This window comes from Pan paniscus, chromosome 17, assembly GCF_029289425.2.
Source record: "Pan paniscus chromosome 17, NHGRI_mPanPan1-v2.0_pri, whole genome shotgun sequence".
In the NCBI taxonomy this organism is placed as follows: Eukaryota; Metazoa; Chordata; class Mammalia; order Primates; family Hominidae; genus Pan; species Pan paniscus.
Window position 1 is genome coordinate 30858357 of NC_073266.2, and position 24180 is coordinate 30882536.

General features: G+C 43.8%; 1 protein-coding gene across 12 annotated transcripts in view; it reads right to left on the minus strand.

Moving 5' to 3' along the window:
* PTPRM (protein tyrosine phosphatase receptor type M) overlaps window positions 1-14744 on the minus strand; it is an 826562-nt gene extending 811818 nt beyond the window's left edge. For all 12 annotated transcript variants that reach the window (XM_003817914.7, XM_063597202.1, XM_055102562.3 and 9 more), the window contains exon 1: window positions 14099-14744. In XM_003817914.7, coding sequence (XP_003817962.2) covers window positions 14099-14171 — 73 coding nt within the window. In that variant the 5' untranslated portion in view covers window positions 14172-14744. The remainder of the gene's footprint in view (window positions 1-14098) is intronic.
* Between the last annotated feature and the right edge of the window lie 9436 nt (window positions 14745-24180).

Genomic DNA, 24180 nt, shown 5'->3' on the forward strand with positions numbered 1-24180 from the left:
AAGATTTTGATGCTTTAAAAAAATAAATTTTATGCCAGGTGGGGTATCCCATGCCTGTAACCCCAACACTTTGGGAGGCTGAGGCAGGAGGATGGCTTGAGGCGAGGAGCTTGAGACTAGTCTGGGCAACATAATGAGAAGTCATCTCTTCAAAAAAAATTTTGTGAAGTAGCCAGGAATAGTGCCGCATGCTGCTTGGGAGTCCCAGCTACTCTGGAGGCTGAGGTGGATCACTTGAGCCTGAGATGTCAAGGCTGCAATGAACTATAATCGTACCACTGCACTCTAGCTGGGGTGACAGAGCAAGACCTTGTCTCAAAAAAAAAAAAAAAAAAAAAAGTAAATGAAACATGCACACACAAAAGGTACATTTGGAGCACTGACGCAAATGATGAGATTTGAAACTAATTTACTTTCTGCCACCACCCAAAAAGGTTTAATGCATTTATAATGATACATAAAATACAGCAAAATAAATTAAAATGATGTGAGAAGTGACTAAGAATCAGGCCAGCAAAAAGACCCAGAAACAAGCATCGACTCCATAGATGAATGCTCTGGCAGTTTGCTGCTTTTCGTCCAGGTACTATCTACTCTTCAACTGGTAACAGAACCTATTTATTTTTATTTTTTTCTTGGAGCCCAATCACAGGAGTGAGTTGTACCATGAGGGAAGAGAATTTCTCTTTTCACTAGGCTTGGAGCCAGAGGGATTTAGCCTGTAACTCCTTAGAAACATCACATAGAGAGAAAAGATGCTTAGCAAGGAAGACTTGGAATCCCGTGCCCACCTTTGGCCTTCTCTGTTACATGTTACAAGAGCCAACAAATTCCCTGTTTGATGCAGGCCAGCTTTGACTGAGGTTTTCAGTTCAATATAAAAGTTCCAACTACTACAAAACATGCATTTGAATCTGGCTTTCTAACAGCCAACAGAAAAAAGAAAGTTGATGGGTTATATTGCTCACTGTGTCCACGATAAGAATCTGACTGCACAGGAAAATCACACCTTTCCCTGAACCGGAAAGAAATCTCTCCAGAAGGTCATCATACGGATTTTATATGACATAATACAACATCACTTAATATCTTCCTAGCAGCCACAACACTACATTTGAAACGCTTTTTCTTAGAGCACACTTCAATACAGGAGGATGGCATCAAAGTAAACATAAATCAGGAAAACACTACTCTGTGTATGTATGGGGAGGGAGACATAATATGGTACATGTACCCCATGTTCGGATGACATGGTTGGGTTGGGAGTGGAGACGACTTTACCTCCCAAAGTCTCCATTGATTCTCTCAGCCAAGCTTTTATTTGTAAATGGGGGGCAATAAGTTTGAGAATATCATACCCTCTCAGCACACTATTTAGCACATACTTAGTGCTCAATATATGGTTATCACTTATGACTATCAATGCTAAGCCCCTGAAATAAGGCTTACCTATATTGTCAATATTTAAGAAGAAAGCCACAGGCCTTAACAGTCTAGTTGCTGAAGAGCCTTTGGTGTCACCTGTGAATGGTAGCTACATTCTCAAGTACAGAGAGAAAGAGTGAACTTCGCTTATGCTAAGTGCATAGCTTAGCAGATGAAGCCTATGGCAAATGTTCAAAGCATCTAAAATCTTGCAGACAGCCCTTCAACACCCACTTCTTGTTAGCAAGCAACCTCATGCTGTATCAGGCACTCTCTCAGATGGGACCCAGTGCTCTAGACATGTCTCCTATGCTCACCTATCAAAAATGACCCAATGATCCAAGTCTCATTCTCTTATGCTGTGCCATCTGACAAACTAATCTGAACTAAGATATAAGCTGATGACAATCCTCATACTCTTTAAGATATTGGAGAGATCCTTGAATCAAATGTCATTTTACAAGGGAGAATCTAAAGATGTCAACTTATCAAGGTGACAGCTAGTTAGAGATGTCATATTTAAGATAACTTAATGAGCCACCTCTCCTAGAGACTACATTTTGACAAAGACCTTTCTTCCTTGGCCAAAATGATGAGCTAGTGGAAATTTCAAGTGCTTTAACAGACCAATATGCTCATTTTGAGGTTTGTGAGACTTTTTAAAACTACTGCAATCAAAGCACCAAGCTTTTGGTCCATCCTTATGGGGCACCTAAGACAAATCATTCCACAACGTTCACATGTTTCAATGAACATGAAGTAAAGGACTAAGTGCTGGAAAATAATCTTCCCAAAATACTTTGCAGATCATCTTGTCTCATGATCTTCCCTGAATGAGTCATCTCAAAATGCAGCTCAAATTGGCAAATTTAGAGATCTAAAATCATCTGTGTTCTGATTACCCCAAAATGTCTTTATTCTTTCACTATATTCTAAACATTCCAGAGTGATGCCACATTTACTAGAGGTCACCAAGTTGCAAGATATATACGAAGCAGATAAGTTTCTATAATGTAATTGTTTCATAACTCATTTTCTCTTCTAATGCTGAAAAGCCCCTGCTTTATAAAAGAAATGCTCTCTGGCCAATTATAGTTTGCTATGTAAAAATTCATGTATTAATAGTAATCCTCAGATGCTTTCTTAACACTCCTCATAGTAGATGTGATAAATTCAATACAAAGGCAGGGTCTCTGAGTCACTGTTACTTTCCTTCCAGTAGCTCTTCAACTTTAAAGAAGATGAAAATCATATGAGGTATTTCTTTCCAGTTTCTGACTCTGTAGGTCTGGTGGGGCCAGGAATCTGCATTTTTAACAAGTGCTTCAGGTGACTGTAATGCAGGTCTCCAGGATGCAGGGCCTTCCATGGCACTGAGCAGTGCTGGCTTTTCATGATGCCAATTTTAAGGTGATTATTTTGCTAATTTCAGGGGGCTTTTTTCTTTTCAAACATAATGTTGGCCCTGTTTATAAAATCTAGACATACATAACCACATACACATACTTCTATGTCACTTATACAACCTCCCAGCACCACAACTATCAAAGCCTTGGACCCAGAAAGGGGATGTGTTAGTCTGAATCATGTGAAATTGCCAATATTCAACACTTTTTCACTTATGAAAGCACAGGGTTCCTATGCTTAAATCTGTAATCTGCATGAGGATGGGGGAACAGACTGATGGACCCGTCTTATCCTGACCACTAATTACACATGAAGCCCTATCACCCCAGGGGCCCCTGACATCACAGCATTGGTTCTCTGATTTAGTCTTTGCAATAATTCTGCAAGGAGGCTGGGCATTAGCAGCTCACGCCTGTAATCGCAGCACTTTGGGAGGCTGAGGTGGGAGGATCACTTGAACCCAGGTGTTTTGAGACCAGCCAAGGCAACAAAGCAAGACCTCTGTCTCTTAAAAAAAAAAAAAAAATTGGCCAGGCGCTGTGGCTCACGCCTGTAATCCCAGCACTTTGGGAGGCCAAGGTGGGCGGATCACGAGGTCAGGAGATCAAGACCATCCTGGCTAACACAGTGAAACCCCATCTCTACTAAAAATACAAAAAATTAGCCGGGCATGGTGGCGGGCGCCTATAGCCCCAGCTACTCGGGAGGCTGAGGCAGGAGAATGGCATGAACCTGGGAGGTGGAGCTTGCAGTGAGCCAAGATCACGCCATTGTACTCCAGCCTGGGCGACAGAGCAAGACTCCGTCTCAAAAAAAAAAAAAAAAAAATTAATTAGCCAGGCATGGTGATGCACCTATGCTCCCAACTACTCAGGAGGCTGAGGTGGGAGGATGGCTTGAGCCCAGGAGTTCAAGGCTGCGGTGAGCTATGATCATGCCACTTGCACTACAGCCTGGGTGACAAGAGTGAGACCCTGTCTAAAAATCATCATTATCATCATCATCATCATCATCATCATCATCATCATCATCATCCTGCAGGGTATTTTAAAATGAAATAACACACCCAAGGTCTCATGGCTACTTAGAGGTAGAAGGAGAACTCAATGCCAGGAAGACCTGATCCAACCAGAGGCTACTACTGCCCTTCTTTCAACAGCTCAGGGACCCCCATGGCTGATGTCACAGCCTCAGACCCCCACTGTGTCCCGTCCCTCTCTGACAAAGCATGCTGCACTCCAAACATACCAAGGGTTCTCAACCAGCTTTCTCACAGGGGCCCCCTGCCTACTGAGCAAGATTAGAAAGAAAAGCAGAGGCTCTTTAAAAAGTCACACATATGGGATGAAAATGATGACAGACAGAGAGACGAGGGAGAACCTCCCTCACACACACACACAGAACACAATGCCAATGAGAGCCAATGACCTGAACCCATTGTGGAAATTTTACACCACATTTGGTGTTCAACACTTCAGAAGTCGAGGAAGTGGAAAACACAGTTTATGAGGTTGTTGTCAAAGTAGCCTCTTTTTATTAAGTTTTATCACTTGAGAGTATGATACACTGAATGAAAAAGGAACGAGAACATGCCTGCTGTAATGAAGATGAGCCTGATGTTATCATGATGCAGTCTGAGCTCTGTGTAGGTATAATTCATTTCATTCTATATCAGAAATAAAAGGCAGCAGAGATAATATATATTATTCCCTGTCATGGAATCTTCTTTCTGGTGATACCATGGTTCCTTTAATATACCAGTGACTAAATCAAATCCCCCTAGAGTACAGTCATGATAAATCTACTGCATAGTAAATTTCATTTTTTAGTGATCAGTATTATATCAAAATGCTACTTTATAGCAATAACTGATTTATACATTTTTATTACACACAATAAAACTACAGTCTTACTTTTATATATTTAATTAACAAAAGGTAATACTTTTTCCTTTAAATTTAGCAACTGTGTCTCTATACACCTATAAATTGCTAATGGCACCAGGCACTAAACACACAGCCTGGTTCTATTGTTAAGGTTATTGGAGATACCTAAGTCAAACTTGATAGGAAGTAGGAAAAAAAAAAAAAAACAGCCTTAAGCATAAGTTATTTGATTTTTTTCTTCTCCAAGGGAGCTTCTTTAAATTGTTTCTTCATTCATTCAACAAATATTTATTGAGTGACTACTACATGCTAAAATTGTTAAGTAATCTGGTTTTACACATTATGAGTATGTTAAAAGGAATTCTTTAAACCACCTTATAATTGTATATCTAGATGGAACATTACACTGAGTCCATTTTAAGTTCATTTTAAGCATGTGCTTATTACATGATGTAAAGTACCTCAAGCTACTCAAACAGAGAAGAGAGAACAAATAGTATCCATCAAAAACAGGCTGGGCCAGGCACAGTGGCTGACATCTGTAAACCCAGCACTTTGGGAGGCTGAAGACTACTTGAGCCCAGAAGTTTAAGACCAGCCTGGGCAATGTACCAAAACCCCATCTCTATCAATTTTTTTCTTTAATTAGCCGTGCATGGTGGCTTGTGCCTATGGACCCAGCTGCTCAGGAGGAGGTGGGAGGACTGCTTGAGCCCAGGAAGTCAAAGCTGCATTGAGCCATGATCAGTGATCCTGCCACTGCACTCCAGCCTGGATGACAGAGCAAGACTCCTTGAGAAAAAAAAATAAAAAAAACACAGACCATACAAAGGGTGTGGTCCAATTCCTTCTCACCCTCTGTCAAAGCCTACCTGTTACCTGTGAGCCCATTTTGATTCCATAGCTAGAAGCCAGGGAGAAGTAATGGGGCCTCAGACTCCCAGAGTAACCCACACTAATATGCACTCTTCTCATTGTATGCAATAAATCTGCTTTCTGCATATTGAATAGAAAGAGAGATTAAAATGAATATTCACCCATCTGAAAAACTGATGCTCTATAAGCTTTTATGCTTTGCAGCCCATAAAAAGTAAATGCTTTGCTTCTGCTTTGGCTGGTGCATGTTGAAATAAATCATTCTGTTAAACAGTGGCCTTTTCTTCAGAGGGAGATGCTAAAACCTTATCAGTTTTGACAAGTCTCTGACTCCTCTCCTCTCATTCATCTCTCCTGTATGTCCTGCAATCCTTGCTCTTTTAGCTTGAAAGGTCATTTCCAACCCCTGCTAGCCCCAGTTTCGAAAGGAAGCCACACAGCCATCTTCAATCAGATTCTCCACCCTGCCCTGACTTCTAACCCAAAGCCCAACACTTGCATTTCATATAAAGTTTTTGATGACTCATTAGTCTTCTGAGTTTTAAGCAGGAAAAATGGCTGAATCAGATTTCCAGGCAGATTTTCAGGACTTCTTGAATTACATACCTAAACCCTCAGTGCTGTAGAAGTCACTCCTTGCAGACGTAAGAAAAGTACAGACAAGCCATGTCCTAAAGATGTTACACACCTACACAGAGCCATCCACACCACTGCTTTTTCTGGTCTACTACAAGAAGGCCCCAAAGGTTAACATGAATGCTTTACTTAGTTGGCAAATATATACTACTTCTTCCAGTTTCACCACTACATGTAGATTAGCAGCAACATATGACACAGCAGAAAAAGAAAAGAAAAAATTGAGTAAGACTGTAGCAGGTGAATCTAAAGTTGTCTCTGGATCAGTGCTGAATTTCAACAAACTACACTACAAGTAGCAGTGGAACTACAACTCCCACTAAAGAACTCAATTTTACAATAAAGACTTAGAGATGCACACGTAAGCGGATGAAAGTTCGCTCTCGTGCCTTTCTTTAGCTGTCCAGGAAGCCATCTATGGATGGGGCTGGACCTTGCTTGGCTCAGGCAGGTGGGTTAAGGGACGCAGCTACACCTAGTGATCAGCTGCGGATCGCAGCAGGAGCAACCGGCAGCAGGGAAGCACTCTTCAGCTGTTTCTCAGAAAGGCCGGCTACAAAGTGCTCAGGATCAATCTGTTAAAAGACATCATGATTATTTTTATTTACCTGGAGTGTTAAATGACAGAGATGCAATGGTTGTCTTTGAGGGTTCAGAGAAAAATTAGGCTTAATTTTAGGATACACATTGTCAGTACTTTAAATAAATGTCCAAGAAAAATCTTTATTATTTTTTTCTGTTTTTTGAGACGGAGTCTCGCTCTGTCGCCCAGACTGGAGTGCAGTGGCGCGATCTCGGCTCACTGCAAGCTTGGCCTCCCGGGTTCACGCCATTCTCCTGCCTCAGCCTCCGGAGTAGCTGGGACTACAGGCGCCCGCCACCACGCCCGGCTAATTTCTTTGTATTTTTAGTAGAAACGGGGTTTCACCATGTTAGCCAGGATGGTCTCGGTCTCCTGACCTCGTGATCCACCTGCCTCGGCCTCCCAAAGTATTGGGATTACAGGCGTCAGCCACCGCGCCTGGCCGAAAAACCTTTATTTTCTTTCTATTTGGAATTTGAGTTTATTGCCAAAGGCAAAGTTTCACATTTCCACATTACAATTCCAAATCTTACATCTACTAACTTCCAGTTCTCTCCTGAGAAAGTCCCTGTTTCTTTCCATTTTAGTAGATTTTGAAATTTTAATAAATGAATAACTTCTCAAAGTGTGGTAACTATACCTGCTTTATCCTTGCCCATTACCATCCACAAAGGGGCCGTACAAATGTAAGTGCTCAATAAATATTTATTTGAATTAAATATTTCAATAAGAATTATTAATAAGCACTATTAAATATTCTAATAAGCACACTGGGCTACATGCTTATTATAACAAGCCAACAAATATCTCCTATACAAAATATCAACCCAGGGAAATTTCCAATGGCTAACCATTACAACAAAATTTAATTGTTACATCGTGGTAAGTAAAAACATAGGAAACTTTTTTATTCATTTGAGTTTTACAACTGGCTGGATTTAGTCTCTTCCCCAGTGTCTGGCCAGAGACAACACGATCACATCACCATGTTGGTAATACCAGCCGTATTAATCAAGAGGCTAAGCAGTGAATGAATGGACGTGATATTTTTACCCCCAGTTCTCTTTCAGCTCTTGTCAAGGGAGGCTGATAGGGCAGGCAGAAGATCTCAGTTCTTTTAGAACAAGGGTTCTCCAATCTCAGGTCACATCAGAATCCCATGGGGGGCTTGTTCTAACACAGATTGCCGGGCCTCATCCCCAGGGTTGCGGATTCAGGATCAGAGGGTTGCAAGTCTAACAACTTTCAATGTAATGCTGATGCTGCTGGCTCAAGGACAACACTTTAAAAACTCCTCTTTCAGGGCCAGGCGTGGTGGCTCATGCCTGTAATCCCAGCACTTTGGGAGGCGGAAGCAGGAGGATCACCTGAGGTCAGGAGTTCAAGACCAGCCATGGCCAACATGGTGAAACCCCATCTCTACTAAAAATACAAAAATTAGCCAGGCGTGGTGGCAGGCACCTGTAATTCCAGCCACTCGGGAGGCTGAGGCAGGAGAATCGCTTGAACCCGGGAGGCAGAGGTTGTAGTGAGCCAGTATCGCTCAGTTGCACTCTAGCCTGGGGGACAAGAGTGAGACTTTGTCTCAAAAAAAAAACAAACAAACAAACAAACAAAAAAAACCTCCTCTTTCAGGACAGCGTTTCTTCAACTGTGGCTACAAACCCTGACCACCCAGAGATGCTGGGGGACCTCTGTCGTGGACATCAGAATCACCACAGCTGGGCCCCAGGAAGCAGCCTTTAAAAGGAGGCCTCCAGATGCTCCCCGTGGACAGCAGGTTTTGAGAAGCACAGATTAAAACCTAGCTCACCATCAACACTGGTGCAGTTTCCCAGGCCCTCCCCAGAGCCACCTAACGTCACTGAGGCAGGATGTCACTGTGATCTACCTGCACAACTGCCACTCTTCATGGCCCTCCTTCAACTTTCCATGTGTTTCTCCTTCATAGCTAAGAGGGCACAAGGGGAGTGACCCTCCCTTGCTAAGATCTCTAGAGCTTGTCACATCCCACACCTGAGTACACAACACTTCTCTTCTCATCCTGTTTTTGTCTTTTTCTCTCACATACTCCCAGACCCTTAATTATGCCCTGGCCTTGCCAGCCTCCTCACCAATGATGGGGGCACTACAGACTAGGAAGCTTGGTGACTAAATCTTTCCTCCTCTCCACCCAAGGCAGCCCAACTTATTTTTCTCTGCTGGGTTTTTCAGAGCTACAGTGTCAACTCAGGCTTTCTGATGACTAAACTGAAAACCACCGCGGTATTTTAGGAAGCAAAAAAGCAACATCCTCTTATAATGCAAGATTTACATTATTTTGTACCTCTTTAGAATGTTTGTGAGTTGGAAAGACATTAATAATTAAACCTTCCCTCACTTATAAAATAAGCCTATTAACATGCATGTTATATTCATAAAGATAGTAAGCACACTAAAAAGTGAAACTATAGGAAAGTTGGTTTTCAAAGAGAAGAATCTCAGAATTAAAGTAAAATGCATGGTGGACGTAACCCCTAAGAAAAATGTTTCACTGTTGAAAAGCATAAAACTCATTAAAATGCCTGATTCCCTAAATGAAAACTAAGCCTTGGGATATTTAGATAATACATGCTCATTCTAGAAAACTTAATGAAATCTAAAACAAAAATTGAAAGAAAACAATATTTAATCTAATACATAGTTCCTCTACTGTATACAGCCTCACAATTCCTAGAATATATTACAATCCTTAGAGAATTATGAAAAATTTAAATAAAGGTATTGACTTTTCTAGAATTGTCACAGAATTGCTTAAATTCTGAAACCAACTTTTACCAAATCTAAAGGCTAGGCTATGCTTCATTTATAAAGAATTTATATAATCTGAAGACATAATTCAAATTACTTGTTCATTAAAGAAAATTCATTTTGAATTACCAAAATTATATACACACTTATCCATATATCACTGTATGTCAATAGATTCTTTTCTTAAAATCTGTAAAAATAACCCTTTGAAAACATGAGAGACTAAAACCTATAATTTTCTAGATCGGAACAATTTATTATGCTCAAGCAATTCTTCTTTACATATACAGAACACTAAGAATGTTATAGTAATTTCTTAGCATATTTCTTTCATGCCCACTGATTTAAATTTGAAGTATTTTCTTCATTATCAATTTTCAATCTAGCGAAAGCACCTTGAAAATGTAAAATGCTATGACTATAGTTATCTGAAAAAGAAAAAATAAACTTAACTGCTAAACAAACATATTACCACTCTTTGCAAAGGGTGCTTTAAAATTCTGTATTTTGAAAAAATTTCAGATTTATAGAAGGCTTGCAAAAACAATACAAACTGTGCAAGTACACCCTTCACCCAGCTTCCCCCTAATGTTAACATCTTACATACACAGAGCAGAATTACCAAAGCTAAGAAATTAACATTGGTACCACACTACTAACTAAATTACAGGCTTTATTCAGATTTCAGCAGTTTTCCCACAAACATCCTTAAAATATTTTTAAAAATTAATTTCTCCATGAGTCCCAAATTCACAAGGTTATGTTAACATTTAATATATTTCAAATACCACTGTAGCTGAAACAAAGAGCTAAGTCTGTATTTCTATTTCTGCAAACCAAAGCTTGCTTAGCAGAACTTAACACATCAAAACCATTATAAGGTAGAACTAAACACTTCATTGTATTATATAATATATGTTGCAACTTGGCTTTTAAGAAATTGGGTCAAAGAGGAATAACTTGCCAACTCGTTGGCTTCTCACCATGCAAAAGGGAATTTCCAACAAAAGTAAAATAATTTAACTTTCTTTCTCATGTCTTACTTATATACCATCTTACCAGTTATTTTTAGTGAACACTAAAGGCCTAGAAGATATAAAGTGAACCTCCAAATTAGAAACGGTAATGATAAAAAACAATTTTTCAGCCCGGGCACGATGGCTCATGCCTGTAATCCCAGCACTTTGGGAGGCCAAGGCAGGCAGATCACAAGGTCAAGAGATTGAGACCATCCTGGCCAACATGGTGAAAACCCGTCTCTACTAAAAATACAAAAATTAGCTGGCAGTGGTGGTGGTGCGCACCTGTAGTTCCAGCTACTCGGGAGGCTGAGGCAGGAGAATCGCTCGAACCCGGGAGGCGGAGGTTGCAGTGAGCCAAGATCGTGCCACTGTACTCCAGCCTGGCGACAGAGCAAGACTCCATCTCAAAAAAAAAAAAAAAAAAAAAAACCCACAATTTTGTAATGAAATGCATCATTGTAAGTAAGCAATGTCATCACAGGCCCAAATCCTAATACTTTTCCAGTAAGTTTAGCATTCTATTTCTGATGTCTGGTAACCAAATCACATGTAGTCCACCTCCAGAAATGGTTAATTAACAATCTTAACAATTCCAAACCCATTCCAAAAGAGGACAGGAGAGCACTGCAGAAAGCAAAGGGCAGAGTGCCTTGTGTAGATAATGTCTGAGTTATACAAAAACCCTTGACTGATTATATTTATAAACCGTCATGATTAGTCCATTGGCCTAAAGAGAACCCAGTGTGGAAAAGGCAAGCCAAGTCTAACTTTTAACAATCACTTCCCTCCCTCCATTTTATTATATATTGGTCCATTCACACACAATTTGAATATGTGCAAATGATCAAGATTCTCATTAGTGATTTATTCAACAAATAGTAATGCCTGTGACATCTAAGGATCTATGAGAAATGTTTTGTGAGAAAGTCAGAAGAAAACGAAAATTGGCTTTGCCCTCAGGGAGCTTACAATCTAGCTCTTCTAGGTCTAAAATTTATTCCCATGTCAAGTGAAAAGCAGCCAATTACTACAATTTCTGGAAGAAACATAAAAAAGAAATGTGTCAATGCCACTCCTAGCATTCAGAATTAACTTCCTCAACATACGAAAACAAAAAACAAAACCCTGATTCACACCTGTACTACCTAAACGCAATATGGAGAGAAAAATAAATAATGAAGTGAAACATATCTGATCCTTGCACAAATGAAATTTGCCAACTTCACTTTTCACTTTTTTTTTTGAGACGGATTCTCACTCTGTCACCCAGGCTGGGGTGCAGTGGTGCAATCATAGCTCACTGCAACCTCGAACTCCTGGGCTCAAGCGATCCTCCTGCCTCTGCCTCTAGAGCAGCTGGGACTACAGACACATGCCACCACACCCAGCTAATCCAATTTCACATTTTTTAAAGTTCAGCGTTTCTGAGGCATGGCTTGGATGCTGCCCTTTACCCACTAGCATGCCAGGATAACTCTGGCTTTCTAGATAGAAAAGAAAACACATTTCACTTAATGGTATGATTAACTCAAACAAATAGATATATTTCTTCCAAACGAAAAATCAGGCTAAATTTTAGTAGAAGTCTATTTTGGCTTGACTGATCATTTACATCAGCCTTAACAAGGACATGGGTCAGTACACCTGAGGCTGAAATCCTTTTTGGTGATGAGGAACCCATGGTTTAAATAAGCAATATAAATATTTGTTTCCACTCCCTTGCACACAATTTAAAAATCCATCCAAATGATATTGACACAGCTTAACTTTAAACAAATCCCAAGAAGGGAGTCATGGATCTTAATAAAGAGAAAACCATCACTAGGGCTCTCATACTTGGCTTCTAATACTAATGAGTTACAAGGCTCTCAAATTCTACTCTATTATTCACTAATAAGAACACAGACCAAATTCTGCATCAGTTTTATAATCAGACGACAGTGCATCATTGTGTTAAATCCTCTGGAGCACGTACAATTACCAGGCAGTTAGGGAAACACAAAACTTGGAGAAAGGATATTTCTGTATTGAAGTTGATGCTTTGGGTTTCAAAACCTACACGTTCCACTCCTTCTCTGAAGCCAACTGTGATCAAGGGTCCTGCAGATCAGCAACACACAAGACACAACTAATGTGCCTGTGAGTCCAGAGCTCCAGCAGCCACTGGTCCTGGACCCCAAGAAAATAAAAAGGTTTCCACGCACCGGAGGACCAAAGGTTTTTACTGCTTAAAATATGCTCTTTACTGTTTATGAAAGTCCCCTTCATTAAATTCTTAAAAAGCCCAACTTACTCATTCAACTCACTTGTTCCCAAACGCAGAGACCTATTTTGCAAAAACCAAGTTTAAGACCAAAGAGCAGGCTTTTTTCTTAAAGAAAAAGAAAGCCCACCGCCCCCACTGCATGTGGACCTTAATGAAACTAATCTAATAAACACTAGAAAGGTGTGCAAATGGGCCAGCATTTGCCGTCTATCCACCTGTGTCACCCAGGTAATAAAGGTGATCCTGGTTGTAAACCCCTGTGACAGCGTGCCGGGTTCGGCCCCACGCCGGACCCCCGACTCCGATCCACAGATGCTCTCCGTGAGGGGTTCCTCTGGGCTTAGAACGCCCCCGCGCGCGCGTGCAGGCACACACGCGCACACACTCACACGCTTGCTCGCACACCGCCAGTGCCTCTCCTTCCCACCTGGGACCCCCGGGCAGCCGGGCTGGATGAACAAGTTGCAGCTGGCCGCGGCGCTCCGCTAGGGGGCCGAGGGTGGGGAGGGGGAGCCCAGCGGGGCGCAGGGCCGTGGCCAGGGCCTGGGGACCTGCCCGCTTCCCTCCGCGGCCGCCAAGCCCTACCGCTGGGACCGGCGAGGAACTCCCCCCGGCCTCTCCGCAGACGCTGCACGACCGCGGGGACCTACCAGGGTCGCCAGCCGCGCCGGGCAGGGGGCGACAGGGAGGGCAGGGCACCGGGAGATCGCCGCCGCCGGAGCGGCCGCCAGGTCCCGGCGATCGCTGCGGGCGCAGCCGAACACCGGCGGCCTGGGCCCGGCCGCTGCTCGGGGTCGGCGGGGACCGCGCAGCGCCTACGCCAGGCGGCCCGGCGGCTGCAACTGGGAACTTCAAGCAAAGTTTTCTGCTGTTCCTTTTGCAGCCGGCCAGGGACTCAAGAGTGCAAGCCGCCCAACCTTGAGCACTAGCCCAGGCCGCGGAGGGACGGCGGCCGAGCTGGCAGTCCCGGCTGGGGAGCTCGCCCTCGGGGTCCGTCCGCTCCGCCCGCCCGAGGACTGGGTGCCTGCCAGCCCCACGGCCCCTCGCCCAGCGCCCGGCTCACAGGCAGAAGCGGTGTCCGGCCCGCCGCGCCCCCCGCCCGGCCCCGACGCCAGCCTTAGGGCTCTACCACCAGGGAGCTGTCGGCGTCCCGGGCGTCCCGCGCCGGCCCGCGCGCCTCGGGGGCGGCAGAGGCGGTCCCGCTTACCTGAGAACGTCTCGCCCGCCGCAGTTAGCAAAAGTCCGGCCAAAGTCGCCAGGCAAGTCCCAAGTCTCCTCATGGTGCTGAGTGCGCGCCGGGCCGCTCCCCGGCGGCGGTGGGTGGGCGCGCGAGGGCGGAGGGGGCCGGGAGGTTTGGTTCCGAGGCAGCGAGGAGAGACGAGTAAACAGCAGAGCGCTAAGCCAAGCCCCCAAAGTGCCAACAGTTGCAGAAGTCCGAACTCCAGCGGCTCCAGGGGCGCGGGCACAGGGTCCTGGGTCCTCCTCCCCCGTCCCTGGCCCCACTCGGCGTCTGGCGCCGCTGTCAGAGGGAGCGGAGGGCGAGCCCGCGGAGCCAAAATCTTCCCTCGGTTCCGGTGGCTGAGCTCGCCGCCTCTCGCCTTCCCCTGCCCGGGACCCGGGACCCGAGCTGCCGGCCGTGGCCGTGGCGGTGGCCGTGGCCGTGGCCGCGCGCGTCCCGCCCGCCGCCTCTCCACAGGCAGCCCCAAGCCCAGCCCCGGGCGGCGGCGCGCCGATGACCGAGCCCGCGCCGGCTGCGCGCGGGGCTCTTGCTCCCCGACTGACTGGCGGTGCCCCGCAGGCCGGCTGAAGGGAGCGCTCACGTCACGGCCGCCGCCGCGGCCCGCTAGAGGGCGTGAGCGCCCGCGCCCCGCCGGCCCGCGCCCGAGCGCCTCCGGGAGCTCGGCTGGGGGCGGCCCCGCGGCCACCGCCACTACCGCCGCCGAAGCGGGCGTCAGCCGCGCGGGGAGGAGCGGCCACCGGGCTCCCCCCGCCCACCTCCTCGCCCCGGCCGCGTCTTCTATTTTGGTAGCTGGCTCTGGGGAGGGTGACTGTGGAAGAGGCTGCGCCGCCGCCAGAAGTTTGTCCCGGGTCACGAGCCGCGAGTAGTTTGTGAGCGCGGCCGGGCGGGACCAGCGGCCTGCGACCCCGCGGGCGCGGCCAGGCGGCTTCGAGCCTGGCGCCGGACGGCGATGTCACCGCACAGGGCCAGCTGCACCCGGAGTCGCCGGGCCTGCGCTGCTCGGCGGCTGCGGGAAAAGCGAGCCAGGAGATCGCTGAGGCTCCGGAGGGCTGCGAGCTTCTCTACGCCGCGGGCGGAGCGAAGTTGGCGGGCGCCGGGAGATGGCGCAGGAGCCGGGAGCGCCGAGCCCCGCGATCGCCAGCCCGCTCCCGGCCGGGCCCGCCGGGTACACGCCGCTGGCCCCGAGCACTGGCGCCCGGGAAGCAGGGCGCGCTTCTGCTGTTCTGCCTCCTCATCATGCCTCGGTGTCCCGTGTGGGCCCGAAGCGAGCCGCAGGCAGTACACGGAAGGCGGTGGTCACACCAAAACCAGGGTTTGGACATAACCCGTGGTTTCTGTATCTGGTGCAAAGTGCCGAGAAACAGGGGAGAAAGAGAAGTGGGGAATCGAGTAATGTCTTGAAATATTTTAGTTTTACGATTTTGGGTCTGAGTGAATTAAACCTTACAATGCTTCAGCAAAAAATAATTTTTTTATTTTAATTGTAAATTTTTTTGTAAGTGATCCTTCTATCTTCCAGGGAATAAGCACATTGAGCCAGCACCAACCAGACAGCTGTAAGCTCCTGGCCTAGCTAACTGAACGCAATAGAAGGCTTGGGAAGAGGTTAAATTAGGAACCAAAATAACTGAGTGACAGGGTTCTAGCAATGATTCTGGCTAGAAGGCAAACCGGTGATACAGAGGCACCCAGGAGCTCTCCTGCATTTTTTCCACAAGAGGGGTCCTCTGCTTAGTGCTCACTGCTTTCTAGTGCTTATAAACACGTAAAAAATTAATGGATTCCACACTCATCTTGACCCTGTTCTCCACTGTACACCAGAACCAAGAAAGATACAGCTGTCATCCTCCCAAGGCAAATTTGGGGACTAGAAGACTTGCCTTTAGTGTAGCAACCAACACTCCTCTTACTTCAGGAAGTGCACTTACTACATACTTACCAGACCTGCTCTTTAGAAGTCTCTATATTAATCATTTACTTGTTAATATGAGCTTACATTGTCCTGCCACTTCTCCCAACTATGTGCTTATGGAACCTTATCTTTAATTGTGAAATGAACATTGAAATCTCAGAAAGGAAGCAATGTCTTCAAGATCAGCTAGTGAGGATGGTCAAATCTGCAACCTGGGCTTTCCATTTTGATGTACTTGTGTTCTATACTGCAGTTCAAATTTGCTTTTAAAAAAAAATAGTAATAGGCTTTCTAATGGAGTTTTTCTGCTAGTGGGAGGACAGAGGTGGAAGCTAGGGAGATAAAAGTTGATCTAATCACTTTGCTTCAGAGTAACTTCTTTAAATTAGGTGAAGTTAATATTAGGGTAGGATTTCATTTGCAAAGTATTTTATTCTTTCAGCAAATATCTACTGAGTCAATACCATATGTCAGGCACTGTGCTAAGTACTGGAGGTTGTCTTAGGCTGGGCTCCCTCAGAAACAGACCTGGAGGTTAGGATTTAACTATAAGTGGTTTTGAATTGGGGAAGTGATCCCAGAAAGCACCATAAGCAAGGTGAGACAGCAAGACAGAGAAGAAAAAAAAAAGCAGACATCGATACGAGATGTGTCAATGAGCAGGTTACCACTATGGGCAAGGGAAACTCAATCCCCCGGTGGGGGGACGATGAGGAGTGGGATGGAAGAGGAAAGGGCCACTCTACGGACCTGCCACTGAGGCATTAGACAGAAATCCCTGCCAGTACTCCAACTGCTGCTGCCACAGGACTCCTCTTGGGAACCTCTACAAACCCTGTCCCTTCCGCCTGTTACTTAAAGCTTAGTGGGAGGGTCTGTAAATTTCTATTACCCCTGTTCTCTATCTTTACAATGTTAAGTTGACTCTACCCTTTGCAGCCTTCCATCCACATTTCAAAGGGTGGTGGGATTTTTGCCAGCAGCTTCTGCCCTCTCAATTCATGACAACTACTGTTAGTTTACTCCCTCTTACAGGTAACTGGTCAGAGCAGCCTTTGAGCCTAAATGGAAGTCCTCTGCTGAAATGGATGGATTGGGCTTCCTCTAAGGAAGGGATGCTGTAGGAATCCTCCCAGTGGGACATTTGCTTTGACTTGTTTTTTCAGCAGTAGAGATTTAGTTTTAACCACATTTCACTCCTGACTCCCTGAGGACAATAGTGACATTTGCAGAATGGCTGCTCAGAGTTAGGGGTGCTGTCAGGCCAGCCCCTGACACTGGTAGGCTTGGGCAAGAGTACAAATGCATAGCCACTTACCATATGCCTAATATTTCAAAGTTATTAATTAAGCTAGCAAACTACTATGTATATTCCTACCTTGACACATATAACAATAAAATTGAAAGATAAAACCTACAGATTTTATATGACAAAAAGCAAAATATCAGCAACTGAATTATGCATATCTGCTAGACATTATACATATCTAGATTTTCTTTGATAGGCTATATGGATAAGTCATAAAGATACATGACTCATATATATTCTATAAAATTGATATTTCTCTTTAGTAAAATCACTGTGTTGTTATAATCGAGATTTTCACTTAATTTGTGTTCCATGGACAGCAGTGATTGACAGCTTTGCTGTTCTGTATGGTAGCACCTAACAGCATTTCAGGTGTTCTGTTCCTCAGTGACACTAGCTACATTTCAAATGCTCAGTAGCTTCATGTGGCTAGAGCTACTGTATTGTACAACATGGAGAGAAAACAAGTCCATCATCATAGAAAGCACTATTGAACAATGTTGATCTAAAAGATTCATCTATTCAGGCCCCATGTGGTGGCTCACACCTGTAATCCCAGAGACTCAAGAGGCAGAGGCCAGAGGATCACTTGAGGCCAGGATTTCTAGACCAGCTTGGACAACATGGCAAGATCCTGTCACTACAAAACAATTTTTTAAATAGTCAAACATGGTGGTTTATCCCTGTAGTCCTACCTACTCAGGAGGCTGAGGCTGGAGGATCATTTGACCCTAGGAGTTTGAGGTTGCAATGAGCTGTGCACGCTACACTCCATCTGGGTAAAGAATGAAATCCCAATTCTAAAAAATAAATAAATAAAGGATCAATGTAGTCAAATCATACAAAACGTTTGTACTTACACCACAAATGTAAATTCCTTTTTTTTATTTCAGAAAATTAGAATTACTTTTCTATAGTTGTTAAAAGTTTTCTTTCAAATGATTTAAAGTTATCTATTAGAATTAAAATGCAAAATACAAATTATGACAATGAATATAAACACTGAAATAAAAGTTATTTTTTTTAAGCATAAACATTTTATTTAATATTTGGAAATTTAATTACACCTTATTAATGTGTAAATAAAACATAAACTTCTTAGCAATTCTAGCATTCATTGTCCACCTGGTTGCTAACATAAATAATCAGTATTATGTTTCATGTGTTATAACTTCATATCTACCATTTTAACAGTAACATTAATTAGTTAATTTTGCAAAATATTGGCCAATCACCATGTTCAACCGCATGCAAATGCTATACTGCTGTATGACTTCTGCCAGAACCATGAATTGGAACAAAAAGAGAAGCAAGAAAATGAATGTTTGGCATTGCTAGGAAACCCTCATTATTTAAGACTGTATGATATGCTTGCTATCTAAAAGGAAGGTTTTGACAGTTTAATTCATTTGACTTTTCTTTTAATCAAGCGCCTCCACTATACATCATCCACACGTTTAGGAGTGTCCATCTTCCATGTCAGCAGCAGCACACCCTGCAAATCTTCAGGTTGTGGGATGCACTCACCTTTGTTTCAAGGACAAGGGACTATAGGGGAGAAGTGTTTCTCTGGGGCCCGAATGGTGTTGGTTTTGAAAGCAAAAGTTTAGGGTAATGTTTTATGCAGTCTTTAACACTGAGCACCAGACCCCTACTGACAGAAGTGGCTGTATGTTCCTTAATAAATTTATTTTTATAGGTGTGTGATGCCCAGGGCAGGAGCCCATCCTGCCAGTCAGTGGGCCGAATTGCTGGCTGTACTTGTGCAGTGCTGGGGCCTGGCAATAGTAACTCTGCTCTTGAGATTTGTCCAAACCCCATTAAAGTCAAAATGTAAATATAACAATGAAAACTGATCTGACCATAACCCATCCCTACCTATCCAAAACGTTATGTCGAATTAGGAGGTTAACCCCATGCGGCAAGTTCCTAAGCTAGCTGAAGTATTTGCCAAGAAGCATGGACAAAATGATCATTTAGATACCTCCCAAGGTCACTCAATTGTAACCGATGGAAAAGGAAAAGAAAAGATTGTCATTGTTTCCATTGCTCATGTTTTCTTATCTAGGCCTTGCTGAAATGATTACTTCCCACTTTTAGATGCATGTTGGGATTATGAAAGTGTGGTTTGAGAGAAATGGGAAATGTAAATAAGCATTCTTGTATAGATTTCCAAAATGACATATTCAAGGATGGCAAGTTGTAGGAAGAGAAGGTAGGAGGATGAAAGGAAGGGAAGAAGGGAGGGAAGGAGGGAAGGGAAGAAGGAAAGAAGGGATAAAAGAGAGAGCTAGCACTATCTAGAGTCCAACTTCATTTGAATCCCAACTGTGTGAGTTAAATGAGTTCATTTCCACTTCCTGACTTGTAGAAATGGAATTACATGTGAAAGCTCTGTGTCAACTCTGAGGCGCTGAGCAAACTTGATTATTTATTATGTTGATCTCTGATTAAGCAAAGCTGGGAGTGAGTAGTGCCTCATCCCACTCCCCACCCATCTCGCCCCCATTATTCTTTCCCTCAGAGGACAGTGCAGGCATGCACAGCAGTGGGGCCTCGGCCACGTGATATGCAGATCCCTGTCCTTGTGCACACGCACGATTTGTGTCGACTTTACTTAGCTTCAGGCATGAGAGGAGCAAATAGAACTTTTCACCCAGGACTGACTTCACTTCACAGCTTCCCTCACCTTTTGAATGTGTATACATGAAACCAGGGAAAATGGAATGAAAATGAAAAACACATCATTAGTTTTTCACAGGGGTCAGAAGAAACCAGGTCATTTCAACTGTCACCAGCGAAGCCCTGTTTCACCTGAACAAATGACAAAAAGGGAGCAGGTGCCCTTTTTTGTGGCTGTTCGTATCCTACCTAAGGTCAGAACCTGTCACTGACAAAAGGCAAAGCTCATCCAAGCATAGTTCAAAGCCACTTTTGTATAAAGGCTTAAACTACTAGGATGAATTTTTTAGATGCCCCAGGAATTCCTTCTCGTGGCCTGATTAAAAGCAGAGAGGTAATAGGTTTTAGTTCTTTGCTTTGCTCACATTACCCTCAGAATATAAATTAATCTCTGCATTGTTGGTACTGAGGCAGTGTATTGCATATTCTTTTTTATGTTATGAAGATGTTATCAGCCTCTCACACTGTGTGACACTGGGAAATTCACTTAACCTCTCTGTGTTTCAGTTTCCTTATGTGTAAAACAAAGATAATCATTGTCCACACTTCACGAAGTTGTTGTGAGGATTAAATAATAATGTGATAAGTATTGTAATAAAACAGTAGTTCCTGGCTGGGTGCAGTGGCTCATGTCTATAATCGCAGCACTTTGAGAGGCCAAGGCAAGAGGGTCACTTGAGCCCAGGAGTTTGTGACCAGCCTGGGCAACATAGTGAGACCCTGTCTCTATACAAAATAAATAAATAATTAGCGGGGCATGGTGGCACACACCTGTGGTTCCAGCTACTTTGAAGGCTGAGGTGGAAGGATCACTTGAGCCCTGGAGTCACAGCTACAGTGAGCCATGATTGCACCACTGCACTTCAGCCTGGGCGACAGAGCAATACCTTGTCTCAAAAAAAACATCAGTTCCTAGCACATCATTAGTGATGTAAAAGTTGTTGTTGTTGATGATGTTAACCATTGATTTTTAAATTAAATACTAGAGAGAACCGACCATGCACAAACTCCATGCTGGGGTTCTATATGTGTGCAGATGGGTTGGAAATATCTAACTGGGCCCAGTTACCATTTAGATGGGAAGACTTTCCAATAGATGTTCCTGTCCTTTCTCATCACACTCTTCTTTCTGGGCATAATGAGTTAATATCAGCTGCCAGACTCAGCACCAGACCAGTAAAACTGCCTGGTTTATCATGGCAGGCCCTTAGTGTTTCTCCATCTACAAAATGGGAATGACTCCTGTGCTGTCTACCTTCACTCTGTTGTAGAAGAGCCAATGACAGTGTGCATGAAAGTTCTTTAGAAACAGGGAAAGCCTATGCACATGGAAGGTAGTATACTGGGCCCTCAATTACTAGACTTTGATTGATGAGTAAGGATGATCTAAGATCTATGACAGAGTTTCTCATGAAGCTCTTTTAATTAATTTTATCAAATAGGACTGAAAGTTCACAATTTACACATAGGTCATATTTTTATAAAAATCTTTTTCTGATTGGAACTTTTACCTATTTGCTATTTTAGGTAAAATGACTAGGTAGGTTGATAATCTCTAAAAATTCTCCTTTTAGTCATGGGATCAGTAGCAGGGCAGATCTTACAAGGCAATCTCAATATACAGTACCAGAAAATATGAGTATTACAGCCATGTCTGAGCCTGTGTTCCTAGGAACCAGGAGACCCAGGAAATGACCTGCTGGAAGGTCCCTGGCACCAGTCAGATCCCCTCTGAGAGTTGCTTTGTATACTCTGCTGGGGACAGCCCAGGTCTCCTGGTGACTTCCTTGATCCAAGTGCGGGCAGAACACCAGGGCTGCCTGACACCGAGGCCACCTGGGGCAACAGGTCACGCTGTACCCTCTCCTTCCACTCCTGCATCCTGAACTAGGGGAAACAACTCCCTACACAAAAGCAGTCTTCTGACCAGAATAGTCCAACTGCCCTGTCCCTTGGGGACAGGAGAGCCCGGATCAGGCTTTTTCCTGTCCGGAAGCAGGGTTCCATCTACAAGACCAGCGGCTGCAGCCACTGTATAGACATAGTAAACACTTGCCCACACACATATTGGCAATGGTTTTCAGGCTGGTTAATCATCTATAGAAAAAGCAAAAAGCCAATTTATGAAGATTTTATCAGAGCCCTCTGGAGGTCACTGTACAGTCTCTCTACTTTTGTTTAAGTCTCCAAGAAGTACTAGAAGAAAATGGTTTCTGCAAACTTTTTTGAGCTGGGAAGTTTTAGAGATCTGCTGGCTAACTCAGAGAGTGTGAAATAACACTTCACTGTTTGAATCATAGTATGTTCAAAGGCACAGGCGGCAGCTCACCAAGTAGCAGCTACTTTCCACGTGAGGGTTCATTAAAGGAGAGAGCGTCTGTCTGTGTGTCCCTCTTTTTGCCCAGAGCCTTTGAACTAACATTTCATATTAGTTCTTGTGCCTTTGAGACAACTGTTTTCCTCAGAACACATTTTGGAGGTTCGTCAGATTTTCTAAAACTCAGGGTGGAAATTATAGTACTTTATCATGTTCCCATGGATTTGTAGTTCCTTTTTATTTTACTTTCTTTAAAACAAATCCTTTGAAGTTGATAGGTATGTTTCTTAAAACTCAGCTTGACTAATACTATTAAGAAACGTTACGCTAACAATGTCTTTCCTACCTCAGATTAAATTATTGCAACAATGGTGTCCTAGGTCCTGTGATCTGTAATAAGGCTGGGTTTCCAACAGAATATGAAAAAAATAAAAACATTTCAATACTAACATCAAAGAAAACATCATCTTTAGTCTCTCTTCGTCTTTGATATTTTAAAGTTTCCAAATGTTGTGGTTGGAATTGACAATTTCTAGACAGTCATTACTGTCAAGATGAGACAAGCTGTAGAGGAAAACATTCAAACTTATCTCAGTATGTTTTTTAAGCTAACATTTACTGAGCTCTTACTGTGAACGAAGCATTTTGCTAGGGCATTAAACCTCTGAAAGTCATGTACAGTTTTGATGCCCATTTTAGAGATGAGGAGACTGAGGCTTAAAGCTAGAGACTTAAATGTTATAAAGATAAGGCAGCATAATTAGGCCACGGTCACTGAGCTAGTAGTAACTGGTAGAGCTGTGATTTATAGGCAAATATTCTAATTTCCAGAGCTCCCTTTCTTACCCATTCTGCTGTATTTTCCATCTCCATCTTTGTCACTTTTCCTACTGTAAACTCACCATCAAATTGTTGTCTAACTTGCCATCCACTGGCCACATGCTACACTGATCTAGTTAGATAATGATCTAAAAGCTCCCATCTAAATTGTATTCATCCATCAAAGATGTATAAGTTAGGACTGATAATCTGTGCATAACAGAAAACCCGGCCAACACTGGGGTAGAACATTGGTTAAGGGCACACTGCCTGTTCTCAAAGTCCAGCCTGTCGACTTGCTGAGTTACTTGGGTAAATTATTCAACCTTTCCATGCCTCAGCTTCCTTATCTAAGGATTGGGATAACAATGGTAGTCACTGTTTAAGGTTCATATGAGGATTAAATATGAATTCATGTAAACTACCTAGAAAGTGCTAGAAATATTTGCTGTTGTCATTATTTAAACCAATAAACGGATTTAGTTTCTCACATTAAAAAAAAAATCAGAGGTAGGCAGTCCAGGTGGTGCAGCCACATCACAAAGCCAGGAAGGAACTAGGCTCCTTCTGTCTCCCTGCTTGGACATTTCCTGCATGTCAGTTTCATTCTCTGGGATGTAAAATGTAAGTACCTCCTTTGGCATTCCAGACAGAAGAAAGAGGAAAGGCAAGGAACAAAAATGACTTATTCCAGTGGCCTTTGGCTTTTATTCCAGAAGGGAAGGCCTCCCAAAGGGTTTCTCCTACAGCTCATTAGCCACAATGATGTCCTATGGTCATGCTTGCTTCAGTGGAGGGGGGAAGTTTAGTCCTTCATTTTCCTCTCCAGTGGAGGAAGGCAGGGGAGAATGGGACTGGGAATGGGGGTTGAGTGAACTGACCTTCAGTACCGCCCAGCAGGCCCAGCTCAAACCCCACCTACTTGTCTTTCCCAATTATCAACATTACCTATGCCATATTCTTTGGCACTAATTTTTGGTTCTTTCTGCCTAGGAACAATACTTTTGCAT